Below are 17,381 nucleotides of genomic sequence, written 5' to 3' on the forward strand. Positions count from 1 at the left end.
AGGATGATTTATGGTCACTGCTCGTAGGGTGTTTTGGCATGGATTGCATAGGCTCCAAGTCATCTCCCTGTGTATGAAGTATTGCAATGGATTGAAGTGGTCAAGCAGGAAGTGATACCAGGTAGACTATGAGATGTTGGAGGAAGCCGCATTTGGAAGATTTCTGAAAACTCGCTTTACGGTCCGCCAAAAGGTCAAGGAGTTGTTTGACTTGATTTCATGCAGTAAATTTGAAAAGAAGGAGTTCCATCTCTTCCTTTGGCTGCTCTTTATGTTACCTTTTAACTTACTTCTCTCCTCCCATAGATTATGCAGTATTGAAGAGTCCATTGGCGACCTTTTAAGAGCTCAACACAGTAAATTTACCCTCCTTTTGGCCTTCCTTATCACATGGTTGTTTCTCCCTCCTTGAGGGAGAGTCGTGTTTTGTGCTTTGGTCTTCTTACTGGCCAGGAAAGGGTTAGTGTGCTGGTTTCCGAATTCTCCTGTGCACCCTTCCATGCGTGATAGAGGGTTTTCCTCCGGTGTGCGAGCGGATGCCATTACTGGTTTAGCTTCTAAGTCCAGTGCTGAGGGTGTGCTGTGGTGCACCTGATGGGTTTGAGATTGAATCACTGCCCTTTGATCCCTTGATCTGCCGCACATGTGCAGTTATTCAGGCCTATTTCAAGGGTCCTCTCTTGTGGTCGTTGGTTGCTTTCCATTTTCTCCCCGAAACCATTGGAGCAGATGGTGTTCAGCAGGGGGAGAATCAAAGTGTAGTCAATTAGAGATGACCCAGATGAAGTTAAGTATGAGAGGCCAGGCAGTTTGTCCGGGAGTATGCATCTGTTTAAAGCTCTATGGCCAAGGCATTCAAGGTGACCATGTAAGGACCATCATCTCTTGTCATCTTTGTGCCACCAGGAGTATCTTGCAGTTGGTGTCTTTCGCCTCTGTGATGTCATCAGCAGCTACTGCGCTCATTAGCCACGTGTAGAAATCACCTAATTTAAGAAGATCATTGCTGGGCCACTCCGACCCTAGGCCTATTGTAATGCCTATCAGCTTGTCAGAAACCTCTGTCCTTGTTCTAACATTTGGGTGGATGTATACGTTTACCAAGGTGATTTTCTTTGTTCAGCCATTGGATGTTTTGAGTGATAGTACTAATACCTGCAGTTCCACATCATTGCTGTCTTGCCCCCAGGAATCAGCTATGCTGGTGACAGATATGTAAATGTCGTGCCCATGCAGATTGAATTGGGAATAGTAAATTGTACCCCTTTGTAGCCTAACACTTTCTCTACTGTTCAGGGCCGGACTGGCCGTAGCGGGCACCGGGCAATACCCCGGTGCGCCGCACGGGTGAGGGCCGGTTTTGGGCCCCTGGGGGCCGTTTTTGTTACTGGGCCGTTTTTGCAGCATAGCTGCAAAATCGGTCCTGTAACAAAATCGTCCGAAAACCGGCCCTGGCACAGAGCTGGGCAGCACACCCAGGGGGCCGGCCGAGCACTTTGCCAGGGCCGATTTTGGTTCCCAGTCCGGCCCTGCTACTGTTGCTCTGTTTGGAGTGGGAATAGTAAATTTAACCCCTCCGAAGTACAACACTTTCCCTTCTGTTGCAGACTGGAGTGGGAATAGTTAAGTTAACCCCACCGAAGTCCAATGTTTTCCCTACTATTCCGGTGACCAGAGTAGAAATAATAAATCTAACCCCTCCGTAGTCCAACACTTTCCATACTGTTGCATAAATTAGAGAGGCAATATTATATTTACTTTTCTTAGACCCCAATAGTTTTCCTAATATTGGTTACATAGATGTCATATCATTATTTTTTTTAAATATGTTATAACATTTGTTTTGAACTTTTCATTTATTTTAATGTTTATAGTATTTTTAGTAAATGTGTTTTTCAGGGTTTTACATTTTGAAGAATTTGTTTATTGTTTAAATTAATGTATACATTTGTTATTATTGAATTATTTAAAATGTTAGGGTTTTATTGTTATATGTATATATATATGTGTGTGTGTGTGTCTGTTTTCATAATACTTTTACAATGCTAAAAATTATTATAATGTAAAGTAACTATTTTTAATGATTATGTTACACTATATATATATATATAGTTATATATACACAATCACCTATTACATGTTTGTGTGTTTATGAAAGTATATATGTATGTATAGTATCTAATATTAGTGGAATGTATTTCATTTTAATTATATTAAATGTATATATTAAAATATTTACCACTTACAACTTTAAACTATATTTATTTTTAAAATCAATATTTTTGTATATTTGTAGACAATATGAGTGGCAACTAAATTTTTTCCGATATTTCTATACTTATCAATATAAGTATAGGAGGATGATACTGAGTCCGCGATACCATTAATATAATATTTTTGACGACGATGGGGCAGATTTAGAAAGCCCCTTGCGACCATTTTACGCCGCTGTTGCATCACTTTTGTGGCACAAAGCGTCGTAAAAAATGCGCCACATTGCGACACATTTACAACGTGATGCATCTAGGAAGATGCGTCATGTTGTAAAGCCTTGCGCTACATTATACTTGAGTCAGGTGTAGTGTATGCAGGGTGGGTGTTCTGACGTAAGAAAGCCTCGTAAAAGTGACGCAGTGAAATCTACAAGATTTCACTGCGTCACTTCTACAACGCCACTGCGTCAAAACCTTACGCCTGGTTGAAGCAGGCGTTAGGAGTGTCGCAGCATAATAGGAATAGGCATTCCGAATCATTGCTGGAGTTGCGTCGTGCTTGGGACATGACTCCAGCAATGCATTACATCCTTGCGCCATGGTGCACCGCATTATAAATGCGAAGCCTCTATGGTGGTGCAAGGTTTTTTTTGCGTGACGCAAATTTACTGACGCATCTCTGCTAATATGCAGAGATGCGTCAGTTCTTGTAAATCTGCCTCGATATTTTTTGCCACTATATTGTGTCATTGATTTGTGCACAGCGTGCATGAGACCCTCTACTTGTGATTGTTACACAAAGAGGAGAGATATGGCCACAGGTAAATTCACCAGTAGGTACAATGGCGTGAGATCTGCTTTAGCACATGAGACTATATTGATTTTCTAATTTCCTCATTAAAAATGATGCACTGCAAATCCTTATGACAACAATCCTCAAACTCACTTATTTTAATGTGTGACTACAAAGGGCTCCCACAGTATTTTCCCTCCATCGGGTATAATACAAAGCCCATTAGGGGAAAGGAACACTGTGTTTTGGATGAAAGTACTTCTCAGTGGAGTGGCACTATTCAGGGTGAGATATCTGCATTCATACTTAGATATCATATGTAATTGCACTAAGGGCGGGACTGCTTTTGGAGCGCACAATTTTTCACAAAACAAATACACAATGCAACTATGGCAAATGGTTGTTCTGATATGCTACAAAAGGGTGTCTCTCATATCTTCTGATATATGCCCTAACGGTTCCTATAAGAACCTCGCTCAAAGGTATACTTTTACTGCACACGGGTGTGTGCATGAATATGAATATGAAGGTATGACCCTCACTATCAGCAACTCCATACATAGAGCTGAATTTGGCTATACTGTAGGCAGACATCCACGTCCTGAAGAATGCCATAGATCTTGCATGAGCCCAAAGAAATATAGCTGAAACATGTTAACTGGGGATCGGAGGACTAATAAATATCTTCAACCTCCCCATTTTCACAGTTTTTTAATATTCCAATAGATTCTATCTAATAAGAGTGTTCTTAGTGAGCTATAGTTAATGTTATGTTCTATTTGGATCCCAACACTATCATAAGTAGGCAATAACAACTCCAAGGGCTCATAACATCTCAGAGCCCATCTGTTCCAACACATATGTGGTAAGGTTACAGAGCAACCCAATGATAAAACATGTAACCTAGGTTGGTGGGTGTGGGTTTGCCTCTATTTTTAAAGTAACACATCTTCTTGTAGAGAACACTCACAAATTGCAAAAGTTATATATTTTTTTATATTCCTATCTCCATATACAATATTTAGAATTTTTGGCAAATAATAAACACCTCTTATACCATGTCAATTTTCTAACCATGTGTATATCACAGCTAGAGGCAACCTTATCCCTTATTATGCCTGTCACTCATGGAATGTTATTGTCATTAAATACGTCTTTGTAATAGATTCGAAGTGATGTGAACTTTCTGTGACTTTCTATGCATACTTCCGTAAATAATCATCTACACCTGGTCAACGTCTTATTCAAAATAAAACTTTGCCTCTGTCATAAAATGCTGATGACGCTCCATTTAGCCTCCGGCATTTGTCTGCCAACCTATTTGTCTACCTTAGTGCAGCATTGATTGGCCGCCCCAGTTCCAGCTGTATTTCAACATGCAAACTAAATTAAGAAATACTTCAAACCTTGCTCCAATAAACTCACAATTTTAATAGGACTCTAAAAATATATTTGAAACGCCTTCTAGAAAGTGGTGCCACTGAATTCTCGAAATGTTATAGGCTATGAAATGTCTGCCGACATTATCAAAATTACTTAAAGTGACAGCTCTGTTGTGCTACTCTCGTAATCATTTTTAATTTGTCTTCCAAAAGATTTTGCAAACAATTTCACTGTTTTATTGTGATTTCTCTTCCTCCACCACAATTAAAACCCTTCGTGCGTCTGCACTGACTGCAGTAATTAGCACGTTGTCCTGCACAACATTCCAGTGATATTCTCTGAAAATAGTTAAATACACCCAAAGTTGCATTGTTGTCAACCTTGAGCTTCACAACTTAGGCAACCACACTCCTGCAGTGACGAACATCTTTTCTTGCAGACTTCCCTTCCATGCCTGAGAAGAACTCATTATGTGAGGCTTTTGAAAGCACCTGTTACTGAGTCACTACTATCTTTATAGATTTAAAAATGCCACAGTTATTTTGGAATGATTTCCTGCTGGGAAGAAACGCACTCGACCAGCCTTTAACATTCAAGATGAACACAGAATAGGTGAAGGACACCTAAAGTCAGATTTTGGACAGTGAAAGAAGTGCTCCTATTTTATCCAATCATTTATGCTTTTAAAATATTATTTGGTAACACACTTTTTCAGTTTCATAATGCTGTAAAAACTAGTTTGGAAGGAGATACGTTATAATTTGACATAAACTATACAGGAAGCAGGGTCATGCTCTCAATTTAGGCTCTGGGGCACTTTCCACAGCCTTTGTGAGACATCACAAGAGAAAACTGTTTTTACAAAGTAAAATCACATGACAACTCAACTGAGTTCCTAAAATGACTATAACATCACCAACAAATAAATTATATTGTGACCAAAATCTTTATATGTGCACCTAAATTGTGACCCTAAATTCCTAGCATTCACTACAATGCATTTCAATGGGCACCATGTCCCTGAGTCCTTTAATGTCTGCCATAACATTTTGTCCGTGTTGTTGCCAGCCAATCAAGGTATGGAGGTCCCACATGCTTCATGTGAGAATAAATTAAACATGTACTTCCAGCAGTAGACGCCTGCCAGTTGATTCCCAAGTGTTCTACTGCAGCTTCCCTCAGTGTTCTAATAAACTAGAGCACTAACATTCTGTGTTTATGAAATGGTATTCCTGAGTAAGGGACTTGGCAGCTGCAGCCCTTTTCCTGAAGATGTATGACAATGTTTTGATATTGTTTACCATTCATGAATAAAATGTTTATCAACAATGGACAATGGTCAGTGGTGTGGGATAATACATTCATTCCATTCTGTAGCTGCAGCATTTTCCTCATCATTATGGATTTGACCACATTCGACACATCATTTGCTACATAATATACAATCTTTTGATGTTTTTCAAAAGTGGGCTACACCAAAGGTTCACAATTTGTGTCCTATGCCCATGATGTTGCAGGAGCTAAAGGTTCTTATCCTCTCTGGCGGAAAAAGTGTTCTGAGAAGCCATAAAGCTCCTCTTCGAGAAACCCTCAAATTCAGACAAAAGCAATCTCTGGTGTGACCTTCTAAGACTGGAACTCTTTGCCCTCTAATCGCAGAACTCTGACCCCTCTCACTACATTCTGGAAAAAACGGAAGTAAGGAAATTCTAAGGGATTGTCTGGCTCTTGAACATCTTTATCTTATCCCTTGGTTCAAATATACCAGAGATTCTTTTCTGAATCTAGACAGGCGTGAAGTATTTACCTGATAAGATCTGTAAAAAGGATCTCACCTGGGTAAAGGATGATTTTTTTTAGCAGACACTCGCAGGAAAGGAAGGGGGCTTTCCTCTTGAAGCCTAGTGTTCGCCGTTATGTCATGCTGAAAACTATACCCTCTACAGAGCCCTATCTCTTATGTATAAAAAGTGGGTATGACCGTTTTCTATTAACCAGGTTTCAGCTAGACCTTTTTGCCTTACTTTCAGCCCACCCTAGTTGGATGAATAGGGGCCATATCTCCTTGCCCTGTGGCTATGACAGTATGTCTCCCCAGGACATGTTACATTTTATTATGCTTTGTAGTTTTTATGCCGTGCCCAGGAAGATTTTTATTCGTCCCATTTTAAAAAAGGCCATCTTCACTCAGGCCCATCCAGCTCTTGTCTACCTACAAATGATCTCTACGGACATTGTTCTTAATGTTCTTAGCTTTTTAAAAGTTGCGGTTAGGCTCAGAAAAGTTGTGATTAATATTACCAGATACTGGAGTACTGAATCACAGCCAGTTTGTGCAAAATGTTTTCTTAGGGTCTGTTTGATTTTAAATTTATATTGATAGTATTTGTTACGGGGTCTTAACCTAAATTTATTGGATTTTATGTATTCTTTTTTAAGTGATGTGTTTATTGTGATTTGTTGCACTTTTATGTTTTTTTCAAAAGCAGAATAAAGTTCATATTGATTGATTGATTGACCACATTCGGCACATGATTTGCCACATAATATACGAATTTTTGATGTTTTTCAAAAGTAGGGCTACACCAAAGGTTCACAAGATGTGTCCCATGCCCATGATGTTGCAGGAGCTAAAGGTTCTTACCCTCTCTGGCGTATAAAGGGTTCTAAGAAGCCATAATGCTCCTCTTCAAGCAAACCCCAAATTCAGACAAAAGCAATTATTCTCTGGCGTGGTTTACTGAGACTGGAGCTTTTCACCCTCTAATTTCAGAATTCTGACCCCTCTCACTACATTCCAGAAAAAAACTCAAGGTCCACATATTCAGTAAATATCTATACTAATGCCTTATGGTCATTCTATGAACTCTAAATATGTTATACATTCCTCATTCTGCAGTTATTGCATCTTTCCTACCACAGTGGGTTAATAATCTCATATTTTTTATTTTGCTCTTCTAGAACTAACTCCTTTTGCACTGTGCCATATTAAATCTCGCATAGCCTATTCCACGAGACTTCTTATTATGTTGACTATTCGGCTGCATTGTCTACTGTTGTAAAAGTGTTTTTCTGGAAGACAATTTGGCTTATTTCAATGTATTTACAGATGGTATCTTAAGACGGCGTGGCACTTTGGTGATCCCAATATTGTTACATGGGAAGGTACTTGTTTTGGCAAAGAAGTTAAGCAAGAGGTACATGCATGTGTTCTGCACATGGAGTGACAGAATGCAATGACTGTGAATCGACCTGTGGTGAAGGTCACTAAGCCTGAAAGGCAAAGGTACAACATTATGTTGAATAGTTCAGGGCTATCTGGCACTCTTAGCACTTTCCTCAAGTATGATCTTGATGTGGTTGATTATTACTCATGTGTGTCTTGGGGTAACGTTTGTAGGACATATGGAAAGTAAAATCATGACAGCGATCATAACGCCTTAGTTATGACACTAAAACCTGGTAGCTGGGGCATGAGTAGTTATGATACCGCTGTATCTCCCATAGCACAACCTCTTATCCTGCATAACAACAGACGCAGAGTAAGATGGCCCTGCATTGCTGCTTGCCCAAATAAAATGGCAGAAATCTATAGTCTTGCTCTGCCCCATCTTAGTGGAATGGCCGAAGCTGGGCTTAATTGTATTCCCACAGAAACAGAGACCAGGCCTGTAGACATTCATTTTCAGTTGGTAACCAAACTTTCGGATGTGTTTTGTCCGATTGGGAATGCGAGGGCCTATTCGGCCAAAAGGCAAATGTGGTACACTGCTGAGTGTAGGAAGTCAAAGTGTGATTTGATCATGGCTATTAAGGCCATGGACAAAGACAGGATCAAAACACTCAGGGCACAATATAAACAAACATTGGAAAGGGCAAGAAAGTCCTGGGAGGATGACATGTGGGAGGAGCTAAGACTAACTTTGCAGTCCAAGGACTTTAAAGGCTTCTGGTCTATTGTTAGCAACGGCAGAAAAGAACCAGGAACCACTACATTCCCTAATATAGCCCCAGCAGCATGGGAAGATCATTATGGGGGCCTTTATTTAGGCACAAACCACAGTTTAATATCTACAGTTACCTCTCCCCCCAGATCAGTGTGTCGAGTTGAGGATGCCCCGGGGATAACGATAAAGGATGTAGAAACCGCTATACATCTGCTGATACCCAATAAAGCACCGGGACTGGACAAAATCCCTGGCGACCTTTATCAGTCGGAACCCAAAATATGGGCACCGTATCTCTGCACTCTGTTTAACTCTATTCTGTCGGGCGCGGAGCCCCCAGAATCTTGGCGTGGTGCGGAGATTGTGCCAATATACAAAAAAGGCTGCCCTTTGCAACCCTCAAATTATAGGCCCATCAGCTTAATCGATATTACTCAGAAGCTGTTTGGACGTATAATTTTGGAGAGATTACAGACGTGGGAGACAGAAAATAATATACTAAGCATCCTGCAGGCGGGTTTCAGAAAGGGCATCTCCACCGTCGACCAGATATTCCGACTTCAGGTCTTACATTGGAAGACCGTGAGCTTAGAGGGTGGCAGCCTCATTTTTGTCGACCTGAGGTCGGCATTTGACCTGGTACCGCGTGAAAACTTGTGGAGAGTTCTCCGGGCACTTCATGTTCCTCTATATCTTTTGGACGCCCTGAGAAGACTCCACACAGAGAACTTCGCCCAGGTCAGATGTGGGAAACATGGAGAGTTGTCCGATCGTTTCCCTGTTAACCGTGGAGTCCGTCAAGGATGCGTGTTAGCACCCACGCTATTCTGTCTATATATTAACGGGCTCATAAAACATCTGGTAGGTATCAAGGACACGGATGTCCCAAGACTTGCTACGGGTATGGTGCCAGCGTTGATGTTCGCTGACGACACTTTGTTGTTGTCGCGAACATCAACTGGCATCCAGCGTATTCTGGATGGTTTTGTGGATTTCTGTGGTGAAAGAGGCCTGGAGATTAATTTAGCAAAAACGAAATTCGTGATTCTCAACCCCCCCCAAGCACACACGCCCAAACCCAGTGCTGAATGGTATTCCCCTTGAGCGGGTAAAAACGTTCGGATATCTGGGGATTATATTACAAGAAGATTTTGGGTGGGGGGGTCAAATCGCTAACTCCGTATTAAAACTTTCCCAAACTACAGGAGGAATTTCCAAACTTTTTAGAGGCTCGGTTTCTAAGCCAGTAGCACCAGCAATAGAAATCTTCAAGACCCAAGCAAGAGCAGCCTCCATTTATGGAGCAGAATTATGGGGACATTCCAGAATCCATAGCCTGATAGGGACCGAAAACTCCTTTATGAGGAGCCTGCTGGGTTTGCCCCCTAGCTCTCCGTTGGTCCCTATTAGGTTGGATTTTGGGTTGATACCCATGGAAGAGGTGGTGACACTGCGCCCATTGATATACTGGAAGAGACTCTGGTCTAATGCAGAGTTGGGCTCTTACCGAGAAGAACTTAAGGGGGTTTGGCCCCTAATTAAAAACAAGAATATTTCTTGGTTGAGATTTGTTAGGGATATTTGTGCCAAGATTGTCCTTCCTGATTTATGGGCCTCTCCGGAGGCTTCATGTTTGGCCTTTTCGAAGGCAAAACTGGTTGTACAGTTTAGAAACTTCCACCTCTCGTGCCTGCATGAGAGCTCTGGTACTGGCAGGTTGACTGCTCAATTTCTCCAAATCAAAAATAACTACAGGAGAGAGGCATTTTTAGATCTGATCTCCCCCCCGGCTGCCAGGAAGTTGTATTTCCAATTGAGAATGGGCAGTCTACCGCTTAGGTCTTTCACCTCCAGGTGGGATGTTAATAAAATCACTGTTTGTCCGGCCTGTGGGTTTAGACTAGAGGACGAAAAACATGCATTTTTTTCTGTCCTACTTACCACCGACAAAGAAAACGTTGGGTTAAGCCCATATGTAGTAACCTGGGATTCAGAGAGTGCGAAAAAGCTTTGAGAGTCTTGAAGTATGACACTCACCCTCCAATTGTTTTTGCAGTCTCTCGGTTTCTAAACGCTATGTGGATAAAACGCAGGAAATTCAGCAATTAATCTGTAAGTTCTAATATATTTTTGTAACTCTTGATTGTTTTTATATTATATTTCATAATTGTGATTTGACTCAGATATCTTAAAATTGTGACTTGTAATAATCTATGCTGCTTTTATGGCCTTTGGGGCCGAAATAAAGTTCATGAGAGAGAAAATCATGATTTCATTTTTTGCAGCTAGTTTCAAGTGGAATGAAGTAATATTGTCTCAACTAGATGTGCACCATAAGAAAGTTGTTTGTGTGAGCAGTAGAGAAATGGATTGGTGGAGAGGTGACATTGTGTAGCAGAGAAGGGAGTTTAGTTGATGTAAAGTAAAAAGAAAGGCTGCAAGTTGTTGAATTGGAATTTGGGCTGGACGTTGTCCACAGGCCTCAATGCAACCCATAAAATACCTTACAAGTTGATTAGAGGACGTACATTTCATTTCTAATCTAAGACAAGGTTGTATGTTGAGACAGAGTAAGGAAAAGGTTGATGGTGGAGACTTGGCAATTGATGATTGTGGTGTTGTGAAAACAATTAGTTGTGTTTTCAATGAAGGGCATTGGAAATAGAAGTATAGCTGGATAAGAAAACATATGTCAAAATTCCTATAATCATTGCTTGTTGTCCATGGGGGAAGAGACACAGTGAAGTTGTCTGGTGGAAATATGTAGAACAAGTCTACAAGGATTCAGGTGCCTGATAAGTTAATTGGTGTGTTGATGAAGAAGCTGACCATACTGTGAAGGGAGGAAACCACAAAAACTGTTGTGAGAGTTAGTAAAATAATTAAAAAGACTCTGTGGTAAATGCAGAATTCTGAAATGTTTAGTTTCTTTGTTCTTTGTTTACTACATGTAGAACTGAAATGATCTAGAGAAAACTATTTATTTATGTATCCACACACATTTTTATTTACATACATATTTAATGATTTATTGTGGCAGAGAATATCGATTTCTGATTCTCGACTGGACAGAATATTGTTACAACAATACAGAGGGACAAAATATCGAAAGGTAAGTGCACAGAGGGAGGTAGGGATTTAAAGTTCTTAAAGCCACATCTATGTACTCTAAATATATACGTATCACCAAGGTATGTATAAATGGAGTTGGGCATAGAAAATGTATAGAAAATGACCTTTTGATATTTTGTCTCTCAATATTGTTGTATTAATATCCTACATCTTAATAATTGGTACTTATTTATACTATATTTCTCCCCTGCATACATTTTCCAGGTGTAAAGAGTTATTTTAAAAATATCTGATAAGGGCAAGGGTGGGAAATGTGTTGCATTGTGGGTCTAAGTGTTTGGGACTATGGAGTGTATATTCTTTGGCAGATCAGAGGGCGTCGACTGGTGGCTGCTGCTCTGCTCCTGCAGAGGTGTTATTTGCAAACAATAAATGGACTTTAAGCTTACCTCTGTCTCGGTCTTATTGCAGAGTGTAGCACTTTGCAGAGTATACACTAGGTCAAATTAGTAGGGTCTTAAAGATGGCCTGGACACAGACCAAGAGAAAGCAAACTTTTTTCAAGACATATGTACTGCTCTGCTAAGGTATTTGCTTTTCGATAAACCTGGCTGCAGCATTCCCAGCTCACAATTGGCCTGAGATGTGCTCATTTGTGTGACAAATAGAGAGTTGTAATAGCTTTGTTATGCTTCAAAGATGGAGTTAAAAACAAAAACATTTATTCTCCAACTGTGACTTCATTGTCCAGTTCTGAGGTTCTACTTATGAAGGTGGTCTGGAATCTCGAACCTTGTGACAACAAGAGGGCATACAATGTGTGCACCAGTGAACAGATACAGACAACACAGAGGAATTGGATGGAGCGAGAGCGAAAGTTGGGCCGTGACATCATATTCCCACCTCATGGAACCCAACACTTTGCAGCTTGCCCAGAGTTGGACTGAAGCAGAACATAGGCATGGACAGCAAAATAAAAGTGGACCCCATTAGCAAATCAGATCGCTAATAAGTGGTCCACATTTTCAAATTGGGGACGTTTTGAACTTGCCAAAAGACTCTATATAGGTGTTCTGCATGGTATGGGAGACGGGATGCGTTTGTGCTTGAACAAGCAATGATTGTGGTAATGTTGGGGAAATCAGCAGTAAAAACTAGTCAATCAGGACCTAAACAGGCCCACAAACTGCAGAAAAACCGACCCACACATTGACCTGTCATATCAGCTCTTCTGGCATTACCACATTGCCTTCTAGGCCTGTCTGACCCTGAGCATGCCTTTTCAAGCACATGCTGGTGTTGCTGAGAAGCACCGAATTTCAAGTAGCACTATATTAGCCACACATTCACTGTATCTGCTCGAATAAAAAAAATCCTTCACTTACCGATTCAATTTTTTTATCTGGGTAAAGGCAAGTTTCTCCTCCAGCCGTGAAGTTGCAGAACACCTTGAAGGAATCTCTGTTGCATCCCTGGTTAGGGTCAATCCAATAGTCTCCTGCTCGGAAATATAATGGAAATCAGGATGAAAGAATCTGAATTGTAGAAGATCTTCCACAGAGACTGGTTGGGTAGAGCTCCAGCTCAAACATGTTACCAAATGTTTTTTAATAGACCCAGGTATTTTCTGGCCTTGCGCTGGTATTTTCGGACCTTTGAATATATAGTACAGCGACAATTGTGGTGCTTTATCTCATTTACTACCCGATGTCCTAATTTATAAAAAGAACAGGACTATGGTTAAATGTGTTATATCCTTTAGGATTTGTGATCCAGTAAAAGACACCACAGGTGAATTGAACTCACCATAGGTATAAATAATGTCTTTATAATCTGTATGGAAAATGTATTATTTGCCTGAAAACACGGGGAGATGTATCAATGATTGAGTAAATGCTGAATTGAGAATGCCAAACACAACGTGATGGAAGGAATGCATAAACTAATCTCAGGCACTGGCAATCACTCAGGGCTGCATTCTAGTCCATCGTTTTCAGCCACTATGCCCCTCTAGACAGAGGCCAGTCTTGTGCAAATCAGTCTTAGTCCTGCCTCAATAGGCCCCTTCTTGTCGGGAACACAACCAACCACAGATCTGTTCTTGCCTACCTAGGTCTCGACAGTGAGGTAGAGCTTGAGCCTTGGTGCACAGTGAGCACGGTAACTACATCCTGGAATAGCCATTGCGCTTAGGACATTTACCAACAAACAATAAAGTGATGGAAGAAATGCTTGAATTATTCTAAGTCACCGGTGGTCGCTCAGGGCCTTATTCTAGTCCATCGTTTTTCTCCCACTATGTACTCTATACAGGGACCATCAAGTTTTGGCCCTGCTACGATAGGAGCAGTCCAACCTGAACTGCCAGCCCAGGTGGCGTCCAGTTCGGAGTCCATGCAACCCCAGACCGATGCAGTAATGGAACATGTAGCTACAAGTGTCAGAGATTAATTCAAACCTAACACACACCGGTTTTCCTCAGAATTATGCCTTAAGAATGAGAGCTATGCCTTGATGCAGTCCCCTGCTCCCTGTGCCTCAGGACTCAAGATATATCATGAACAGATAGTAGGCCTAAGGGCACGCTTTCGGGCGGTGTGACCGAAGTGGCCGCACTGGGCGCTGTCCTGTGGGGGGCGAGGGGCGGCACTGACCTCAGGGGGAGTGCATTGTTTAGCAATAACATACAATTTAAAAGCCTCTGCTGCAGAGTCCCTTGTGGGTAAAGCTTTTAGGCAGAAATACAAATGTAATGATAACTCTTGTTATTAATGTTCATGCTACAGAGAGAGCTCAGACTCGCCATAAAGTAGGGCAGATGGTTTATACAACTGTTTCAAAGAACAGATCTGTATTTTATGTGGATAGCTGAATGGATTAATAAAACCAGTCTTTACCAGTGCTGTAAAACAAATTAAATGTATTTGATGGAGGTGCAATGAAGAGATGAGGGGCACTTTTGGCAGGTGGTAGTGAGGGAATTTGAGGAGGATATCATGGGGGGGCACAAAAGGTTGTCGCACCAGGCGACACCAGTGCTAAAGCTGGCCCTGGTAGGCCTAAATTATTCTGCTTATGTTTCTGTTCAGAGAGGTCCAGGCGTGGCACTTCAGACTGGACTGTTGCTACTAGAGAAGTATGACTTATGGCTGCTTTTTTCAGTACAAGTGTTCCACTTTGTTTCCAGATATAGGGAGACCCACAACATGTTCCGCCCTGCCTCCATTTTTCATGTTTCTTCTTCTTTTCTTCTGTGCAATTTTGCCATTACAACCACCCTTTCTTTCCTTTGTTCTTTGCCCTTCCAGTACACTGTATGCCCTTTGACGATGTGTTTATGAGTAATTAACCAGGAGAATTGTATTTTGTTTTTTCGCCTATCAAACTATATTTTACTCCCAAAAATACAGAAAATGAAAGCAATCGATAGATTGTTTTTGATTGTTTTTCTTTTAAAACTATCAATTTCTTGCTATTTCTTTTTCAGTCTCGCCTGAGGCAGCGCATGCGCTGCTCTGCAAGACATTTAGTAAGTGGGGTTTTCCAAGGGCTACCACACGCTTTTGCTGGCCTAGCTCTTGCGGATGAGCGCACGCGTGCAGCCGGCAGCTTTCAGTGCCCGAGGCGCCATCTGTAGCGCGATCACTTTCACTTCTACTGCGCGCGCACCACTCGCGTGCTTTTTTTAAATTTCCTTTTTGCGATTGTTGTCCGACATGCACGCGTGCATCCGCCAGCTTTCAGCGCCCGAGGCGCCACCTGGAGCGCGATCACTTTCACTTCTGCTGCGCGCTCACCTTCCTGCTGCTTTTCCTCAAGATTGCCTTCTACATTCCTGCTTCATTTTTGCTGTTACGAAACAAATGCCCTTTTACGTGCTCCCTGCTCTCCTGCGATGGAGTGCCCTGCGTTCCCCACCCGGCGTTGCCTGGAGAGTTTTATTCCTCATGAGCAACGATCCTTATCTCCCTCTGCATGGTTGGAACTACAATTTTACATTTGTGAACTATCGCCTGATGGGAATACACCACCGGTTTCTGCCTGCCATGTGGGAGCGATAGTCATGTGCTGTGAGACAGTGCCTGCTTTTCTTCTATTTTTCTGCAGTTTGTACGTTTGCCATCGCTTTGCTGCATTTGACCTTTGTTTTATTTACTGCACCATTAATGGCAGTTTAACAGCTACTGTTATTTAAAAAGCGGTACAACTTGGATGGCGCGCGTGCCGCTTACCTTCTATTGTCTCCAACGTCATTTTGCATTCTTATTACGTTCCTTTATCAATGTCAGCACCGTTGTGCGGCTACATTTGGTGTATGTGTGTGCCGTGAGTCATTAGGCGGTACATCAGTGACGTCCCGCCATCTTCTTTAAGTGCAGTTTTTCATTTCTGCCATCCACCCTTGCCAACCACGTTTTGTTTTCTCCTTCGTTAGCTTTACTTTGTGCTAATGCTGAAGTTTTTGTCCATCTAGCGTCATGCTCCTCATGAATTTTCCGACATCCTCGTTTCAACCGGACACCATCACCCACTGCTGAATAGTTTTCAATTTTGGGACCGGCATTTCAGTGTGATTTTCAGTCTTCTTGCCGGTTAGTGGGTTTTAGCATCGTTTATTGTGAAGGCATGAAGAACGTCAGTACTATTTTTACAAATGTACTGTCTCCACAGTTTATTATCCGAGACGTTGTTACCGGAGTGACCTTCAGTACCCTCCTTTGAGTTCATTACCAGACTCCTGCTTTTATTTCACGCTTTGCGCTGCACCTAGTACTCTTCACTTTCATTTTGGATTACACATTGGTCCGTTTATTACGCAGCACCTTCTGGTTACTCCACGGGTGAGAGTTCGCTCACCGGAGTTGCTTCTGTAACATTTATTCCAAAATGTGTTTCGTTTGCGCTGTATTTAATACCAATTATTATTGTTTTTAAAGATTTTGCATTCATTTTATACGTTCTAATTGTATAAATGTTAATTGCTTTATCTCACCTGATTGTCTATTCACCTAACTAGTTACAAGTCTGTACAAGTTATTTAATTTGTGTTATGCATAATTCTTGAATGTGTTTTTTTTAGCTTTGCCCTGTAGTGCAATTAATTTCTCTCTATTCATGAAATATTTTCAATGATATATTCAACTTTTGTATAATGTTAATTTCTTATGTTTATTGTTATGTTCTGACGTGACTTTCCATACTTATTTCAATCAGCTGTTCTTATTTTCTGCATATTTTATGATGCATCGAATTTACTATGCTTATTTGTATGCACATACTTTTGCTGATTTTTTTCCGCATCTTCGCTTAAAATCGTACACTGTGTATTTCCTCACAGGTTTTAATTTTAGAATATGTTTCATTTCATATAATTCTATGAAATTTCTTGTGCTAGGATGTCGACTCCTGCAATTTCATATTCATTCATTATGTTCACTCATGAGTGTTTCACAGCGGTTCTGTGCATGGAACCCCTGTAATTAATATTTCTTCTAATGTTTTGCCAGACTCTGTTTTCAACTTTGTACAAAGTTTCCATTCTTACATTTTCCTGGCAATTAAGGTTTTACCTTTAATTCATTCAGGATTGTTACTCCTGTTGGGTGTAGTTTTTTCCTCACCCTTCTTCTCACTTTCATGTGTTGGAGATCTCTTATGCGCTCCTGTTGGAGTAATTTCCTTCTGCTATTCAGGATTTACAAATCCCAGTTCACTATACACGGGACAGACCATGCTGCTGCTGTGAGTGCCTTTTCACATCTTCATTAACTATATAATAAACAGCCAGGGACACTGAAATCATGCGATTCCGCGGCCGCTTTGTTTTCTGCATACTTATGAATTTACTGCATGTGCCACATAATCCTTCATCTGCTGCGTGATCTGCAGGTTTTAACAACAAGCATTGGCATAGCCAATAGGTCTCGCCTTTGGGACCTTATAAGTGTTTAACCATGCAAAGTTAATGTTGTT

The 17,381-nt window shown here is 41.1% G+C and overlaps 1 protein-coding gene across 2 annotated transcripts in view; it reads right to left on the reverse strand.

The window, feature by feature from the left end:
- Window positions 1-17,381, reverse strand: part of LOC146833110 (uncharacterized) — a 645,049-nt gene that overhangs the window by 12,255 nt on the left and 615,413 nt on the right. For both annotated transcript variants that reach the window (XM_085600733.1, XM_085600734.1), the window contains one exon: window positions 12,794-12,906. In XM_085600733.1, the coding sequence (XP_085456859.1) occupies window positions 12,794-12,906 (113 nt within the window). The remainder of the gene's footprint in view (window positions 1-12,793; window positions 12,907-17,381) is intronic.

The sequence above is a fragment of the Triturus cristatus genome, chromosome 4_2 (genome assembly GCF_964204655.1).
Source record: "Triturus cristatus chromosome 4_2, aTriCri1.1, whole genome shotgun sequence".
Taxonomy (NCBI): Eukaryota; Metazoa; Chordata; class Amphibia; order Caudata; family Salamandridae; genus Triturus; species Triturus cristatus.